Raw genomic sequence first — 18,229 nt, 5'->3', positions numbered from 1 at the left:
TTGAAAATGAAGCACTTTGGACTTGTGGAACACCACTGTGCTGAAAGAAGCAAAACAGATTTACATTTTCAATTGTTTAGATAGCTGAACAAAAAGGGATACTGCGTTTGTTACCATGATCTCTTCCGAAAGGAAAGTTTTTTTTTGTATTTTTTATATAGATATATATTTAAAGCAATTCTGTAAATTCAGGTACAACAAATTTACATTTAGTACAGAAACAAAAATAAATGGGGAGGTTTTAGTGCCCCCTCCATCAAATGGAGCCACATTCTGAACACCAAATGGATAACGTCTCATTTCCACTCAACTCCTGGCAACCACCACCCAAATGTTGGGGGGGGGGGGAGACAAAGCAGAAGCCAGTGAGTTGGACCAGAACAGCACAGACTCCTGTGTCCATCCTATCTGGATCCATGGCTTGTGTGTAAAGCATCCACAATCTCCTCGAGACAGAACAAAAAAACACCTTAGCAAAAGCTGTACCAGGGTAGCAACATAATCTGTAAACATATACTTCCAGAAATGAATATACGTCAACTATATAAGGGCTTCCCATTGTCCAAATGATAGGTTAGACACATTTTAAAAAAAAATTATTCTGATACGAATCATTTCATACAATTATCTGGCCTCCAGTTTTTGGTACTCGGATGAATTAAGCTCTGGGTTCGAGACCATGATCATCCGTGCATATTATTCAGCTGGGATCTTACCACCATAAAACCTCATGAGGAGGTGGCTGATGCCAGCTTTGTTTTAGTGTGGTTTGAGGAACGTGCCCGCACCCATGCAGAAAACGTCTGGAACCACCATTGCTTCGCTGACCAACACACTCATCCCCTTTCCCCCACCAACGACAAGAGGGAGAAATCCCTCCAGAAAGCAATGGTGCGATCCAAGAGTTTTAGGGCTCTTCCTGGTGTAGCGGGCACAGCTGGCAGCAGGAATGTCAAATAGACGCTGGGAACGCTTCGTTAAAATAAGATTTCTGAGCGCTCCCTCCGACACATCTCCTGCTGCTTTGTAGGTAGTCCTTAGCCACATCATCCCCTGTTGCTGATTCATTTCCATTGGGACTGTTATTCCGATGATTTCCAATTATATTCCAATTGTCCGAAACAATAATACCATCCAACAATATCCGTGGTCTGCCTAAGCACATAGTAACAGTATTAATCACTTGTAATTTTAAAAATTGACTTTTTTTTGGGTTTTTTTCCCTTTTTTTTGGTCCCTACTGGATTGGCGGCAGTGTTAGAAAGTTTTTGCCCTTTTCATTACTGGACTGGGTGGATTGGAGGGAGGGGCGGGGGGGTGGGCTGGGAGCGGGAGATGGTTAATGGGTTCAACGTATGACGAGGACCAGGGCCGCCAGCAGGGGGAGCCACCTGAGCCCGGGACAAGGACGGCTGCCACCCCCAGCCGGCTGCTGGATCCCAGGCGGGGGCTCCAAGTGGGTGCGCCGGGTACACTTCACCCGGGGCCTGCGCTTGGGGGGGAACGGGCGGATGGTCTGGGGTCTCTGGCCGGGGTCGGGCAGATAATCGCCACCCCACGCCCCGTCCGCCGACTTCTTCGGAGCCGCTTCGCCCGGGTAGTCCTTGGCCTCGTCGTCCCGCTGGCTGCCGCTGCCGTTCCGGCCGGTCACGGTATGCTCCGGCCCCGGTGCCATGCCCCGGGAGGAATGCCCGGGTGCCAGCCCGTGATGGGGGTGGTGCTGCCTGGTTCGGATCTGGTTGAATGACTCCGAGGCCGTGCAGTTCTTGAAGAGCAGGGGGGACAGGACCTTCAGGTCAATCCCTTGTAGATCCCTGGGCGACTCACAGATGACGCTGCTGCTTGATCCCCGGAACCTCTGCAGCCATTCCCACAGGGATCGGGATTTGCAAGTACATTCCCAAGGATTTCCATTGAGCCTGAGGTACTGCAGCGATCCGAGCTCCGCCAGACATTCCCCAGGAAGTGAGCTCAGGCTGTTATTGAACAAATACAAAATGGCCAGCCTACGCAGATCATGGAAAGCTCGCTTGTTCACCCAATGAAGCCGGTTCTGGTGGAGCAACAGGCGGTCTAGGTTGACTAGACCTCTGAAGGTGTTCTGGGATAAACTCAACAACTTATTCCCATGCAGAAAGAGCTGCGTGAGGTTCACCAGCTCCAGAAACAGGTCATCCTGAAGGTACTCTATATGGTTATCCTGTAGGTAGAGATACTGCAAGTTATGAAGACCTTCAAAGATTCCATTGGGCAGAAACGTCAATCCACAACGGTAGAGGTGCAAAGCATGCAGCTTCTCCAAACCAGCAAAGGTCTCCGCATCCAGGAACCTCAGGTGCCGATTGTCCCCCAGGTCAAGTTCCTCCAGGAGACTGAATCCATGGAAGGCTTCTGGGTCAATGAAGGTGATGTTGTTGGAGTATAACCAAAGGGTGACTGTGGACGGGCTGAAAGCATTCCTCAACAGAAGAGTTATCCTGTTGTTTTGGAGGAATATTCTCTCGCTATTGACTGGAATCCCTTCTGGGATGGAGGTGAAGCCATGCGACTGGCAAGTGACAGTCATCGGGGAAGGGTAGCACACACAGTGTTTTGGACAGGAGACTGAAATGTGGAACTCCAATCCGAGCAACATCAGGAACAGCTCGAGGTGACAGCCTGCAAGAGAACAAAAATACACACTTTGAGTCGTGGTGGCATTCATACAAAGACTTGGCTCCACTTTTAATACTTGAACTGGACAAGGAAAAAAGAACTTAATTTATATTATGCCAGCATGATTAAAGGCTCTTGTGGTGCAGTGGTGGTGTCCCTACCTCTGAGCCAGGAAGCTCAGGTTCAAATCCCAGCTGCTCCAGAAGTGTGTTATAACATTTCTGAACAGGTTGGTTCGAAAATATCTACAACGGCGTGATTAACCAAACTGGAAATAAATGGGGGGGGGGTGAAGGGAGGTCAATCATGAACCACTACAATTAACTCAGGTCTGAGCTTGTGAACCTGAAAACCACACACTCCCAGCAGAAAACAAAGCATCCTGGATATTAGTGTTATTGAGACAAACAGTTCAGTATCTGGTTTTGTTCCATAAATGTTGCAAAATATCATTCCAATTAAACAAAATTATAGAGACCATGAGAGTCTATTGAATCCATTCTGTCCTTGGAGGGTTATGCATTGATGGTATGTGTGTGATGGAATGAATGAATGAACTGATGGTTGAGCCATTGCTCTGAGGCTGGAGCCCAGACCTGGGTTTTCTCACATCTGAATTTTGGATGGTAAGGTCAAAATACTGTGGAAGTTGGAAATCTACAGTAAAGATCAGGAAATAATGGAATTACTCTTCAGGCATTTTACAACCTCTGGACTCCTTATGGAGTTCATTTTCAGACCATAATCTCTGTTGCTAAATTTCCTTTGCATGATTCAAAGTTCTTTTTATTCTGCTTTTGCTTTCAAACCGTGGTGCACCTGCTGTGGGCTCTTTTTGTTTCTCCTCTTGCCTCATCATACTGGATGGACAACACAACTCAAAATCAAACTCAGTCCACAAGGTTCCGAGGGGAAGTGAAAGAAACAAATAAGAAAAGCAAATAGAGAGTGTAAGAAGAGACCAGCAACTAACATAAAAGGGAGTTCTTAAAACTTCTATCAGCATATAAATGTCTAAAAGGTGGTAACAGGAGGCAACTGACCAAGAGGAGACTGAAAAGGAGATTTATGTATGGAGGTAGCAGGCCAAGACATTAAATGAGAATTTTGCATCTGTTTTTATACAGGAAGAAGATTCTCCAGGCAGTTAAAAGCATTGGAAAGGTTTAAAAAATAGATAAACAGGGCACATTAGATAGATAGCTGTTAGAGGTAAAAAATCACTAGGACTGGATGAGATGCACTGAGAAAATAGGGATGAAAATTGCATGTGCTGGCCATAAATTTTTAAAACATCGTTGGGATACAGGGGGAGCTGATAGTAGAGATCTGGAGAATTGTAAATGTTACACACTTATTCAAAGAGGTACGTGTTAAGGCTGAACACAACACTTCAAAACAGATAGCTTAACCTTAATAGTGGGCACGCTTTTAGAATTGATACTAAGATGATATCTTGGAGGGCTCATCCCATGAGGCCATTTGGGTAGAACTCAGGAATAAGAAAGATGTAATCACTAAGATAGAGTTATATTATAGGCCTCCCAGTAGCCAGTGGGAGATAAAGGAGCAGATATGTAAGTAGAACATGATAAGGTATAAAAAGGGTTGTTAAAGTGGGTGACATAAACTTCTCCTGTATAGACTGGGACTCCCTTAGTGCCAGGGGCTTAGATGGGGCAGAACTTGTTAGGTGCATCCAGAAGGATTTTTTGAAATTATATGTATCTCGTCCAACTAGGAAAGTGGCCATACTAGACCCTGTACTGGGGAATGAGCCTGGCCTGGCAATCGAATTTTCAGTGGGGTAGCATTGTGGGAATAGTGATCATAATTCTATACGTTTTAATGTAGTTAAGGATAAGGAGAAGACTAATCTTGAGTGAAAATGCTAAATTGGTGGAATGCTGATTACAACAGTATTGGGCAGGCACTGGAGAAATTAGATTTGATGTACAAGATTTGGGAACCCTGGATGACAAGAGACATTAAAAGTTTAGCCAAAAAGAGAAAGGAAGCATATGTACAGTTTAAGAAACTGAAATCAGACAAGATGTTTAAAGAATATAAAGGAGCATAAAAGAATTTAAGCAAGGTATTAGGAAGGTTAAAAGGGGCCATGAAATGGCCTTGGTAATTAGGATTAAGGAGAATCCCAAGGCATTTTATACGCATATTAGGAGCAAGAATGTAGCTTGAGAAAGGATAGGTCCACTCAAGGACAAAGGAAGGAATTTATCCATGGAACTAGAGGAAGTGGGTGAGGTCCTCAATGAGTACTTCTCATCAGTATTCAGTGAGGAGAATGATATGTATGATAAGATTAGGAAGAGGTATATTGATATTCTAGGGTGTGTTGATATTAAGGAGAAGGAGGTGCTGGGTGTCTTGAAAAACATTAAGATAGATAAGTCTCCAGGGCCTGATGGGATCTAACCCAGGATACTGAGGGAGGCAAGAATGGAGGGATTGTTGGGGCCTTGACAGATATTTTTTTTCCTCTTTAACCACAAGTGAGGTCCCAGAAAACTGGAGAATAGTCAATGTTATTCATTTGTTTAAAAAGAGCCACAGGATTAATCCAGGAAATATAAGGGGATGAGGCCTTATATTTGTGGTAGGGAAATTATTGGAAAGGATTCAAAGGGACAGAATTTTCTTGCATTTGGAAAATACTGGACTTATAAAGGATAGTCTGCATGGCCTTGTGTGGGCGAGGTCTTGTCTCACAAATTTGATTGAGGGTAAGATACTGGTTGTTGTCTATGTGGACTTTACTAAAGCACTTGACAAGGTCCCTCATGGTAGAAGGTTAAGTCACATGTGATCTGTGGTGAGTTGCTAAGTTGGATACAAAATAGGCTTGGTCATTGAAGACCGAGGATAATTGTAGAGGAGTGTTTTTTTCTGGCTGGAGGTCTGTGACCAGTGGTGGTGGAATACTGTTGTTTAGAATATATAGAAACGATTTGGATGAAAATGCAGGCAGTTGGATTAGTAAATTTGCAGGTGACATGAAAATCACTGGAGTTGCGGACAGTGAGGGAGGTTGTCAAGGGTTTCAGCTGGATATGGATCCGTTGGAAAGTTGGTTAGGAAAATGGCAGATGGAGTTAATTTGCACAAGTGTTGGGTAATGCATGCATTTTGGAAGGTCAAATGCAAGAGGTAACTAAACAGTAAATGCCAGGACCCTTAGACGAATTGATATACAGAGGGATCTTGGGGTGCAAGTCTATATTTCCCTGAAAGAGACAATACAAGTTGATCAGGTGGTAAAGAAGGCACACAGCGTGCTTCCTTTCATCAATTGGGGCATTGAGTATAAAAATTGGCAAGTCATGTTGCAGTTGTATAAAACTTTAGTCAGGCCACATTTGCAGTTCTGGTCCCCACATATAGGAAGGATGTGGAGGCTTTGGAGATGGTGCAAAAGGGGTTTACCAGGACGTTGCCTGGATTGCAGTGCATTAGCTATAAGGAGGTTGGATAAATGTGGATTGCTTTCTCTGGAGTATCAGAGGCTGAGAGGCAACCTGATAGGAGTTTGTAAAATTATGAGAGGCGTAGATAGGGTGGATAAACAGAGTCTTTTTCCCAGGGTGGAAATACCAAATACTACGGGGCATCACTTTAAGGTGAAAGGGGGAATGTTTAAAGGAAATGTGCAGAGCAAGACTTTTACACAGAGGGTGGTAGGTGTCAGGAATATTCTGCCAAGGGAAGTGGTAGAAGCAGAGGTGATAGCAGCGTTTAAGGGGCATTTAAAGGAACACATGAACAGGCAGAGAATAGAGGGATATGGATCATGTGTGGGCAGACGGGATTATTTTAGAATGGCATTATGGTTGGCACAGACATGGACTGAAGAGCCTGATCCTGTGCTGGACTGTTTTATATTTTATGATAATTTGAGACAAAATTAACAATCGTTTGGATAAATGTGATTAATTAATGGAAATCGGCATGGACTTGTTACAGTAAAATTTATTTGGATGATAGAGAAGCTTAGTGAGATTAATAGAATGGATGTAATCTACACAAGCATCCAAAAGGCATTAGCGAAGATGTCACAGAACATGCTTTTCAAGAAAGCTTGAGTACAGGAAATAAAAGGGATAGGGCAGCATGGATATGAATAGATTGAGTGACAGGAAAGAGAGACTACTTCGTAGACTGGAGGACACAATGTATAATGGGGATTTGCCCAATGGTTAGTTTTTAGATCCCTGCTTTACTTGTTGTGGGCATGCAAGACACAATTTCAACACAATATAAAACTTGTGTGTATTCGGAACTGTGAGAAGGATGGTGTTAAACTTTAAAAAGGGCATAAACTTGCTGCTGGTAAGGACAGATAAGTGACAGATGAAATTTGATGCTGATGATGGTGACATGATCCATTTTGACAGGAAGAACGTGGAAAGACAATATCAAATGAAGGATACAGTTCTAAAGGGGACAGGAACCGAGCGGCCTACAAATCATTGAAGGTAGCAGTTGAGAAAATAGTTAATAAGTATATCAGATCTTGGCACTGAAAATAGAGACATTGAGTACAATGGCAAGGGACTTACAGTAAACCTGTAAAAATCATTCATTCAGCCTCCAGTCAGAAGATTATTTTCAGTATAGACACCACCCTCTCAGAACTCTGAACACAGTGGAAAGAGTGCAGAAAAGATTCATAAGAATAGCTCGAGGGATGGGGAACTTCAGTTACTTGGATAGGATGAACAAATGGGGTGGCGGTGGGGGGAGGGGTTCTGTGAAGAGATGAGCTGATTGAGGTATTTAAGCTCATGAGGGGTCTGGACAGAGGGAGTGTGGAGCAACTGTGCACTATTGTTCAACAGAAGGATCCAGAACCAATCAAGAGAAGCAGCCATGTCAAGAGAAAAGACTATTTTACCCCAGCAAGTGATTTGGAGCTGGAATGTACTTCCAAGATTGTCTCTATTACAATCAGTCAAGGTTCAAAAGAGAATTGGACCTTTAGCTAGCGAGACAGAATTGCAGGTCCATAAGGAGACGGCAGGGGTGTGGGGCTAATTGAGTCGCTGTGGCAGAGAGCCAGCACCGATACAGTGGGCCAAATGGCTTCCTTGTGAGCTTCAATCATTCAGGGAGCACTCTCTCTGGCCTTGTACTACCAACACTAATCTCTCTTTCCTTCCACTCTGTCACAGAACTCTACTTTTTATCCTTTTTCCCATTCTCGTCTTGCTAAAAACCGATTCCATCTTAAACATTTACCAGTTCAGCCTGAAACTTTAATTCTGTTACCCACCATTTCTTCCTTCCTTCTTTCCACAGGGTACTTTACATACAGGAAAGAGAGTCTGAGAGTACTTCTTAAAAATTTAAAATCAGGCAATGAAGCAGAGCTGATCAAAGCAAATTTGTTTAAAGGATAAGTCAATAGGGATGCAGTGGCAGACATTTAAGGGAGTATATCAGAATAGACAGAATAGACTAAGAAAAATTCCAAGGGACAGATTCACCTTCTCTGATTAACTAGAAAGGTTGAAGACATATAAAAGAAAAAAAACATCTAATTGTGCAAGGCTGGGTAGCAGATTACAAGATTGGACAAAATATAAAAACAGTAAAAGTTGACTAAAAAATTAATGAAGAAAAAATTAGAGTACAGGATAAATTTAGCCAGAAATCTAAAAAGAGATCGTAAGGGCTTCCATAAATATTTTAAAAAGAAAGGAGCTAGCAAATTGTGCTTTAGTACCCTCGAAAGTTGAGTCAGGGGAATTAATAATGGTAAATAAGAAGATGACAGATGATTTGAACAGGTATTTTGCATCACTGTAGTGGATGCAAGTAACATCCCAGAAGCAGCTATAAATCAGGAGAAAGAAGAGAGGGAAGAATGCAGGAAAATTACAGTCAGTGGGGAAATAGTACTGATTAAATTATTGGAGCTGACGAATGCTCAGCTCCTCATGGACTTTATGCTAAAGCTTTGAAAGAAGGGGCAAGTGAGATTGTTGAAGCATAGTTATTCACAGTTCCTTAAATTCAAAAAGGTCCTATTACTTTGTAACTCCTTTACTCAAAAAAGGTACACAGCAATTGGGAAACTGCAGCTTAATAACTGTCATATGGAAAATGTTAGAATCTGTTATTTAAAAGATTAAAGCAGGGCACATAGATAAACTAAAGGCAATCAGTTGGAATCATGTTGTTTTGTCGAAGGGAAATCATGTTTAACTAATATCTTGGACAAAAACAGAACACCTGACGAAGGGGCAGTCCCTGAAAGCTTGTGGTTTGAAATAAACCTGTTGGACTATAACCTGGTGTCGTGTGATTTCTGACTTTGTCCACCTCAGTCCAGCATTGGCACCTCCACATAATATATTGGAGTTCTTTGAGTATCATGTGCTGTGCAGAAAAGGGATGTGCTGTACTGAGGTTTCCAAATGGTATTTGATAATGTGCCACTTAAAAGGTTATTGTAGAAAAGCTCATGATGAGGTCATCGGGGAAAGAGAGAATATGGACTTGAGGTTACAATCAGATCAGCCAAGACTTTATTAGAAAGCAGAGCAAGCTTAAGAGGCTAAATGGCTTCCCCTTGCTCCATGTTTGTATCTTCATATGACTTGAGTACCCAGCTCAAACTCACTGTTATTTTCTTAATGCCTTCCACTTCTGCAGTTTTAAACCTCGGCATTTTCCAACATTTCTAAATGAAAGAAAGTGCTTTGTCATCAGGAAGTAGCAGGTTTTACCGCCTTTTTGGTTCTCAAGGTCAGTTACATGTGGATAAGGAGATGAATCAATCATCAATCAATCATCCTCCCAATTGTATAGGTTAAATTCAAACAATGATGGGCCCCTTTTGTGGTACGGTGGTAGTGTCCCTACCTGTGGACGTGGAGACCCAATTTCAAGTCTCTGAGCAGGTTGATTAGAGAAAAGTAGGTTAAATTCCAGAATGGCATGGTGGCTCAGTGGTTAGCAATGCTGCCTCACAGTGCCAGGGTCCCAGGTTTGATTCCAGCCTCGGTTGACTGTCTGTGTGGAGTTTGCACATTCTCCCCGTGTCTGCGTGGGTTTCCTCCGGGTGCTCCAGTTTCCTCTCACAATCCAAAAGCTGTGCTGGTTAGGTGAATTGGCCATGCTAAATTGTCCACAGTGTTCAGGGGTGTATAGGTTGTGTGCATTAGACAGGGGTAAATGTCGGGGAATGGGTTTGGGTGGAATACCCTTCAGTGGGTCGGTGTAGATTTGTTGGGCTGAAAGGCATGGTCCCACACTGTAGGAATTCTAAGATAAGAAATTCAAACATTGACTGACTCACTGCCTGTAAGATTGGGAGAGGTTAATATTTAAGAAATATTAAGCTGTGTACTTGCAATGATAAGGATATGGGCGAAGAGATGGAAAATGGAATTCGAGTAGTTAGGTGGTTGTTTTTGACTGGTTCAGACCTGATGAGCCTGATGAGGTCTGTGCTATAGACCTCTTTGACTTGACATATGTATGATAACTTTCCTTGTCGTTGTTTCCCATTAGCTTTTGGCCCTTGTTCTGAAAGCTATCAGTTGAGGCAGCTACCTGGAGGTCACCTCTTAGTCAGGTTTTTGTACACTTTCTCCAGACACTCTGAACTCACTGTACAGTAATGTGCTGAGTGCCAGTTGTAGCTCAGAGAGAAACACGTCAGCTTCTCCTTCACAGGGTTTGTGGGTTGAAAGACCCCTTTAGCATTTTGCACCCAGAATGCAGGCTGCTACTCCAATGCAGGCCAATATTAATCTCCAACCATTATTTTAAAAAAATCAGCTTATGTACTTTGTACTACAGTTTGTGGGATCTTGCTGTGTCTTTTATTCCTCTGGGCATCACTGGTTGGACCAGCATTTATTGCACAGCCCTAAATGTGCCGAGGGCAATGAAGAGTCAGCCATGTTTACAAAATTATGAGGGGCATGGATAGGATAAATAGACAAAGTCTTTTCCCTGGGGTGGGGGAGTCCAGAATTAGAGGGCACAGGTTTATGGTGAGAGGGGAAAGACATAAAAGGGACCTAAGGGGCAACTTTTTCCCGCAGTGGGTGGTATGGGTATGGAATGAGCTGCCAAAGGAAGTGGTGGAGGCTGGTACAATTGCAACATTTAAGAGGCATTTGGATGGGTATATGAATAGAAAGGGTTTGGAGAGATTATGGGCCGGGTGCTGGCAGGTGGGACTAGATTGGGTTGGGATATCTGGTCGGCATGGACAGGTTGGACCGAAGGGTCTGTTTCCATGCTGTACATCTCTATGACGCCATGTTGCTGTGGGTCTGGAGTCACATATAGATCAGATGAGGTAAGGATGGTAGATCTTATTCCATAAATGATATTATTGAATAAAATGGGCCTTCATTATAAGTCAGTATTGGTTACATATTCATCACTCAGCTCGCTCGTTATTCCAGGTTTTTAGTTGAATCAAGTGTTACCATTTTTGTCTGTCATTTATATAAATTATATAGATGAGAAAATAGAAATCACAGTTAGTACATGTGCCGATGACACCAAGATTGGTGGTATCGTGGACAGTGAAGAAGGGTATCTCAGATTACAAAGACGTCATGATTATTGGGTCCATGCTTTAAAGAGCGACAATGGAGTTTCATTTGGATAAATGCAAAGTATTGCATTTTGGTAACACAGCCAAAGGCAAGACTTGTACAATTAAAAGTTGGGCCTTGGGTAATGCTGTAGAACAGACAGACGTAAGGGTTCGGGTATATAACTCTTTGAAGTTGGGACAGGATGATTAAGTAGGCATTTAGCATGCTTACCATCATTGCTCACTTTTTCGAGTGTAGGAGTTGGGGTGTCATGTTGATGATGTACAGGACATTGGTGAGGCCTGTTCTAGAGTACTGTGTCCAGTTCAGGTCGCCTTGTTTTAGGAAGGATATCAGGATGCCGATGGCTAAGGAGGATTTGACTTATAACAAGGGGCTGGATAGGCTTGACCCGTTCTCACTGGATAGAGGTTTATAGAATAATGAGGAAAATAGATAAGGTGAAAGGCAGGTGTCTTTTCCCTCATAGGGGGGAATTTCAATATGAGGGGATGAGGTGAGAGGAGAAGGATTTAAAAAAGAAATGTGGGGCAAGTTTTTGACACAGAGTCAGTCATGTGTGGATTGAACTTCCAGAGGAAGTGATGGATGCGGGTACAGTTACAACGTTTAAAAGACATTTAGAAAAGTCGGGATATGGGCCAAGCGCAGGCCAGTGGGACTAGTTCAGTTTGGGATTATGGTCAACATGGACTGGTTGGACTGAATGGTCTGCTTCTGTGCTATATGACTTCTATGGCTATCTGCCATGATGGGATTTGAACCCCTATTCCCAGAGCATTAACCCAAAGTTCTGGATTGCTAGCCCCAGTGACATTGTCACAACACCAGCCTTTTGTACTTCCTGCATTACAACAGTAACAAACTGCTTTGGGATGTCCTGAAGCGATGAAAGGCACTATTTGAATGCAGGGCTGTGTTTCCTAAACTGAGAGGGTGCTGCACTGTCACATGGGCTGTTTTCTGAGGTGGGATATTGACACCATCTTGGACGATGCGAGATGCCGTGGTTTGATTGTGAAGGACAGCAGGTGAGACTTCAGTCAGAATTCATCCCTCTACCAACATCATGAAAACAGATTACCCCATTTTGAGCACATGACTACAGGAACCTCACTGTGGATTAGCTGCTGTGTTTCTGACATTACAATGGTGACTGCACTCTGGGAGTACTTTGCAGGCTGGTGAAAGTGTTTTGAGATGCTTTTTGGGATGCAATAGGTGTTATAAAGATGAAAATCCCTCCTTTCTGACTCTACCCAGAAAGAGTTACTGCATTGAGGTCAATCCTGCCTTCAGACCACAGTGAGTAGACTGCAGTCGGGAGCAGGAATCCCGTTTGGCTATTTCTCCTCCTGTAAGGTTAAAGTGAGGACTGCAGATGCTGGAGAGTCAGAGTCAAAACGTGTGGCGCTGGAAAAGCACAGCAGGTCAGTCAGAATCCAAGGAACAGGAGAATCGGCATTTTGGCCATAAGCGGCTCAGTGTCCTGTCATCATGCATTCATTGGAGGTCCCATGTAGAAGAGGATGACTCTGTCTTCCACTCTCAGGTTGAATCTGTAGGTGGCTCCCACAGGCTCTGTTACACCTGGGGAGGGTGATGGTCACAGGAAGCAGATGGGTGGGGCAGCACATTCCTTCCATTGCTTCCGCCCAGCTTCCGCTTTTTCCCGACGGGAACGTGCTCGACACCTTCCCGGATGCTCCTCCTTCACTTTGCTTGATCCCGGCCAGTGATTCCCAGGTGTCTGTGGGAATGTTGCCGTTCACCCATTGAGGCCTTGAGGGTATCCCTGAGGCACTTCCTCTGTCCACCTGGCGCCCACCCACTGTCTGGGAGCAGGGGGTAGAGCACCTACCTGGGGAGTCTCGTGTCAGTCATGGGGACGAGGTACCCAGCCCATCAAGTGGGGAGGGTGGGTTCAGTGCCTCGATACTGGGGATGTTGGCCTAGTCAACGACGCTGGGGTTGCTGTGCCCGTCTTCCTGTCAGTGCCCTACACCGCCGTCCCAGCAAGTATTGGCTCATCCAACACAGAGTGGAGATGAAAGCATCAGCCAATTTGGCTGTGTGCCGTCAATCTCGCAACTGACAATGCTTTGTTGCTCAAGATTAGAGTGGTGCTGGAAAGGCCCAGCAGGTCAGGCAGCATCCGAGGAGCAGGAAAATGACGTTTCGGGCAAAAGCCCTTCATCAGGAATGATGAAGGACTTTTGCGAGAAACGTTGATCTTCCTGCCTGCCCCTACCTCTCCGCTCCCTCTTCCTATTCAGTCAAGCACCAGAGGGTCGATTAGTGCCTGAGGCCGACTCTAGATGCGAAGGGGACTCCCTGACCCGTTGATACAGAACGTGGTAGAGAGGTCATGCAGAGGGTGGGAAATTGGTCAAAGGTTAGTATTGTAAATGCCCACTGCCCTCAGAATCAGTCTTTGCATTGAGGGCTCGAATTAATAAAAAGGATTTTGTTTTTTGAAAAACCATAATGTTTTCTGCCATTCAACAGCAGTGCCAGCACCTGCCTGCCCCACTTTGCGCCACCTCATTACAGCTGGCATCAAACACTTCCAGGAATCTCTGACCCTCAAATAAAAGACAGCAGGCAACACAAAACTTGCGGATGTTTGGTTTGTTAATGAGTTTGATTGCTTAAATGGTGATTTCAAAAAGCCAGGCGAAAGTGAGGACTGCAGATACTGTAGATTAGAGTCAAGAGTGTGGTGCTGGAAAAGCACAGCAGGTCAGGCGGCATCTGAGGAGCTGGAAAATCATCAGGAAGGGCTTTTGCTCGAAATGTCGATTTTCCTGCTCCTCAGATGCTGCCTGACCTGCTGTGCTTTTCCAGCAGCACACTCATTTCAAAATGCCAAACAGGATGCCAGCTCCAGTGTCCATTTGCCCATCTTCTGCAACTAGACGGCTGGCACAATGACATCATGGCATATGGTGGCTCAGTGATTAGCACTGCTGCCTCACAGCACCAGGGATCTGGGTTCAATTCCAGCCTCGAGCGACTGTCTGTGTGGAGTTTGCACATTCTCGCCCTCTCTGCGTGGGTTTCCTCTGGGTTCCTCCCACAGTCTAAAGATGTGCAGGTTAGGGTGGATTGGCCATGGGAAATCACCTCATGATGTGCATGTTTTGTCTGTTAGCTGTGGTACAAATGTTTTTGTCAGGGTGGGGGGTTTTGGTCTGGGTGGGATGATCTTTGGATGGTTAGGCAGACTCAGTGGGCCGAATGGTCTTTACCTGCATTCCAGGGATTACTATGACATCACGTGTCAACATGCTGACTTTTTCATCAGTGCTAATGGGACAACATGTCTGGTTTGGGTACAGCAGGGCACATAAATGCTTCTCTGAAATATTCCAAAACTGTCCAATGGCTTGTAAGGGCTAGAGAGGCAGCTTCAATGGAGTAAAGCAGACAGGCAGGAGGCTGGAGGAACATAGCAAGCCAGACAGCATCAGGAGGTGGAGCAGTCGACATTTTGAGTGTAACCTTTCTTCAGTGGAGCAAATGGCCTCATTCTACAGTAAAGCAGCCATTATCCCTGTGCAATCTTGCAGGATTTACTTTTTATTTTGCCATTTGTTTAAATTGGGAGCTGTGCACTGAGTCAGTGTCATTGTAGAGGGCAGCAAGTCCAGAGAGCTGGATGAACTGAAGTTGGGGCCTGAATTTTCTCAAATTACTTGTCTCAAGGGAAGTGCTTACGATATATGTGGCATTGGCATAGCAACAAGCTGTGGCACAGAGGGCAGGGATGGAAGGGGTCATTCTTGTGTATTTGTACTGTGATGTTAATTCAAGCAAGGCAGGCTGAAGAGGGGGGGGAGAGAGAGAGAAAGAGAGAGAAGGCGGAAGGTAATCTAACAACAGCACTTTAGTAACATTTAGCAACAGTAGGAGAAAGTGGAAAGTTGGATGATCAGCCATGATCATTTTGAATGGCAGAACAGATTTGAAGGGCTGAATGGCCTACTTTCTATGTTTCCCACGGCCCCTCTCCTTGAGCAGCTTTCTCTCACCTGGGGAATGGTCCAGTTACGGGGGGCCTTGTTGAGGGGAGGTAGACATGGGTAATGGTAGGAGATGAACCAGGAAGGAGTTTTCTCTGTAATACATGCAAGGCACTGAGCAGGCGGATTTGTCAAAAATGCTTAATCATTTTTAATCAATGCATCAATTTAAACAACCCATATTATTTATAGATAAATTCTTGATCAGTCAAGGGAATCAAGAGCTATGGAGGACAATGCAGGAAAATAAGGAATTTCAGATCTATCGTGGGCCTATTGAATAACAGAGCAGACTCAAGGGGCCGAATGGCCAACTGTTCTATCTCCTATGGTCTTACACAGGGGGACATCATTTGAAGTGATAAAAGAATGACATTTGAATAAAAATTGGAAGGTTATGATGATGATATTATTGAGACTGAAAAGGGAAGGAGGAATGGGTAGTTCACTGGCTCAGTGGTCAGCACTGTTGCCTCACAGGGTTCCGGGTTCAATTCCAGCCTTGGGAGACTTGCATCTGGTTTGACCTTGCATCTTCTCCCTGTGTCTGCAAGTGTTTCCTTCGGGTACTCCAGTTTCCTTCTACAGTCCAAAGGTGTGCAGGTGAGATGGATTGGCCATGCTACATTGCCCACAATGTTCAGGGATGTGCAGGCTAGATAGATTAACCAGGTAAATGCAGGGTTACATGGTAGGGGCTTGTGCCTGGGTGGGACCCTCTTCAGATGGCCAGTGAGAACTCAATGGGCCATATGGCCTGCTTCCACACTGTAGGGATTCCATGAGTAGCATGAGACAAAGGAGAGGTAACACTGTAGCTGAGTAGGGGCTGAGTCTATTGCCCCTGTTTGTTTTCAGTCTGACAGTTTCCTGAGCTTCCCTTTGCTGACCAAGGTGAATATATCGGAGTGATAACCTTAAATAAAAACAGGTTTTAATCCACAAGACAAGTTCTCCTGTGCACAACTTGAAGGGCAGACGAAATGGGTTTGTTCACTGAGGTCTCGGTGTGTCCTGGGACTGAGTTCAAATTTGATCCAGACAGCAGCATTTGAGATGGACCTTCAACACGCTGCCTGGGCCACAAGCTCTGGAACTTCCTCCCAAACCTCTGTATCTCTGCCTCTTCCATTCAGAACAGCCTGACAATGGGGCATATTTCACCACACTTTTTCACTGCCTGTTTTTTTTAAGAAGTCTGACAATGCTCCCACAAGGTGGCTGGGGTACTGCATCAAAAGGTGCTACACAAATGCAAGCAGTTGTTGCTGGATGTCCCCCAGCCTGGTTGGGTATGAGCAGACTGAGGGATTTCCCATCAAACCTTTAGGAAAGACATGTGCAGAGAGGACGCGCTAAAATGCTGCTGATTCTGACCATATAAACACACACACAGACACACATACACACACACAGAGCACCACACACACACACACACACACGAGCCTAGCTCCCTTCAGCTCCAAGCGCCTTGTGAAACAAATGGTATCATTTTGAATTATTAAAGAAACATCTTGCCATATTTTTTCATTTGCATACTTTAAACCTTAAATCTTGCAAGAATCTATAAGCAATATGAATTGATTTAAAGCGTTGAAGCATTTTTTAACAGATCTGTCTCTTCATAGTCATGCATTTATTACAGAGAAAGCAAATATTAGAACCCTGAGGTTAACATTAGATGCTGTCCAACAGTTCAGTCAGGAGTTGAAAAGGGAAAATGACTGCTCTTGCCGCACCATTAGAATGGATCAAACAAAACACATAAGATGCCATGACCTCTTCCTCCTCAATACAGGGGTTAAAGGAACAGCTGGAGATTTCTGGTTGTATTCCTGATAATTCAAAGTAACTGTTGTCCGTTTTATAAAAAAAAACTATTCAAAGGGGTATGGATAGGTCTTTTTCCCAGGGTAAGGGAGTCCAAAACTAAAGGGCACAGGTTGAAAGTGAGAGGGGAAAGATTTAAAAGGAACCTAAAGGTAACTTTTTCATGCATAGGGTGGTGCATGTATGGAATGAGCTGCCAGAGGAAGTGGTGGAGGCTGGTACAATTACAACATTTAAAAGGCAACTGGATGGGTATATGAATAGGAAGGGTTTAGAGGGATATGGGCCAAATGGGAGCAGATTAATTTAGGATATCTGGTCAGCATGGACGATTGGACCGAAGGTGTCTGTTTCCATGCTGTGTGCCTCTGTAACAGTATACAATACAAATCATAATGCGAGGAGGCCACAACTGAAAATATCAACTTGATTGCAGTGTCTTTGTATCAAAAAGGAAAAGAAGGAACTTGTGCTTTAATAAATATGGAAAAGAACTTACATTTGTCTATTGACCTGGGGACATGCCAAAGGATGGTGGACTGAGAGCTGGAAAATGAGTTGGGGCTGGATTGCTCTGTTTTGACATCTTTGTAGACACACTGAGTCTCTTTCAGTTCCATAAATCTTCCATGTTGCAGTAAATGAACTAATTCAGAAAAGTATTCGCTGTTGTTATGTAAAAGTAGGAATAGCCAATTTGTGTACAGCAAACTCCTACAGCAGCAATACGTGGATAGATAACCTGGGGTTTTCTTTGGTCTTATTGGCCGGAGGATTGATAGGAGCAGAATATATTGCATCCTTCAAACATCTCAGATCACTTTCTCTACAACAAATGCAGCTTTTGTAGTGTTGGGAACGCTGTCCTGAAAAAAGCTGGGCAAAGAGGCTGCAGACTGTAAGCCAATAAGCCAGGTCAGTCACAAAGCTTTTATTAATAATGAAATGCTGCACACACTCATGGCCATCACCCGAGGTTACAAAGGACAGTTCGCCAGACTGCTCACTTTTCGGCGCATTCCATGTTTGTCACCCTGCCTATGGCTATCATTGTTCCACCATTTTTACAGTTTGTAGCTGTACCAATACTAGAGGCATCTGCATTCCATAAACCCT

The 18,229-nt window shown here is 44.2% G+C and overlaps 1 protein-coding gene across 1 annotated transcript in view; it reads right to left on the bottom strand.

Moving 5' to 3' along the window:
• Positions 1 to 483: 483 nt before the first annotated feature.
• The window catches only part of LOC122563921 (reticulon-4 receptor-like 1), a 54,173-nt gene continuing 36,427 nt past the window's right edge, over positions 484 to 18,229 (bottom strand). The window contains exon 2 of the mRNA XM_043718170.2: positions 484 to 2,658. Within this exon, the coding sequence (XP_043574105.1) occupies positions 1,349 to 2,658 (1,310 nt within the window). The 3' untranslated portion in view covers positions 484 to 1,348. The remainder of the gene's footprint in view (positions 2,659 to 18,229) is intronic.

The sequence above is a fragment of the Chiloscyllium plagiosum genome, unplaced genomic scaffold (assembly GCF_037043375.1).
Source record: "Chiloscyllium plagiosum isolate Xiang-an unplaced genomic scaffold, Cpla_swu_hap1 HiC_scaffold_31, whole genome shotgun sequence".
Lineage (NCBI taxonomy): Eukaryota > Metazoa > Chordata > Chondrichthyes > Orectolobiformes > Hemiscylliidae > Chiloscyllium > Chiloscyllium plagiosum.
Note: the sequence above shows the minus strand (reverse complement) of the source record. Positions and strands in the feature narration are given on the sequence as shown.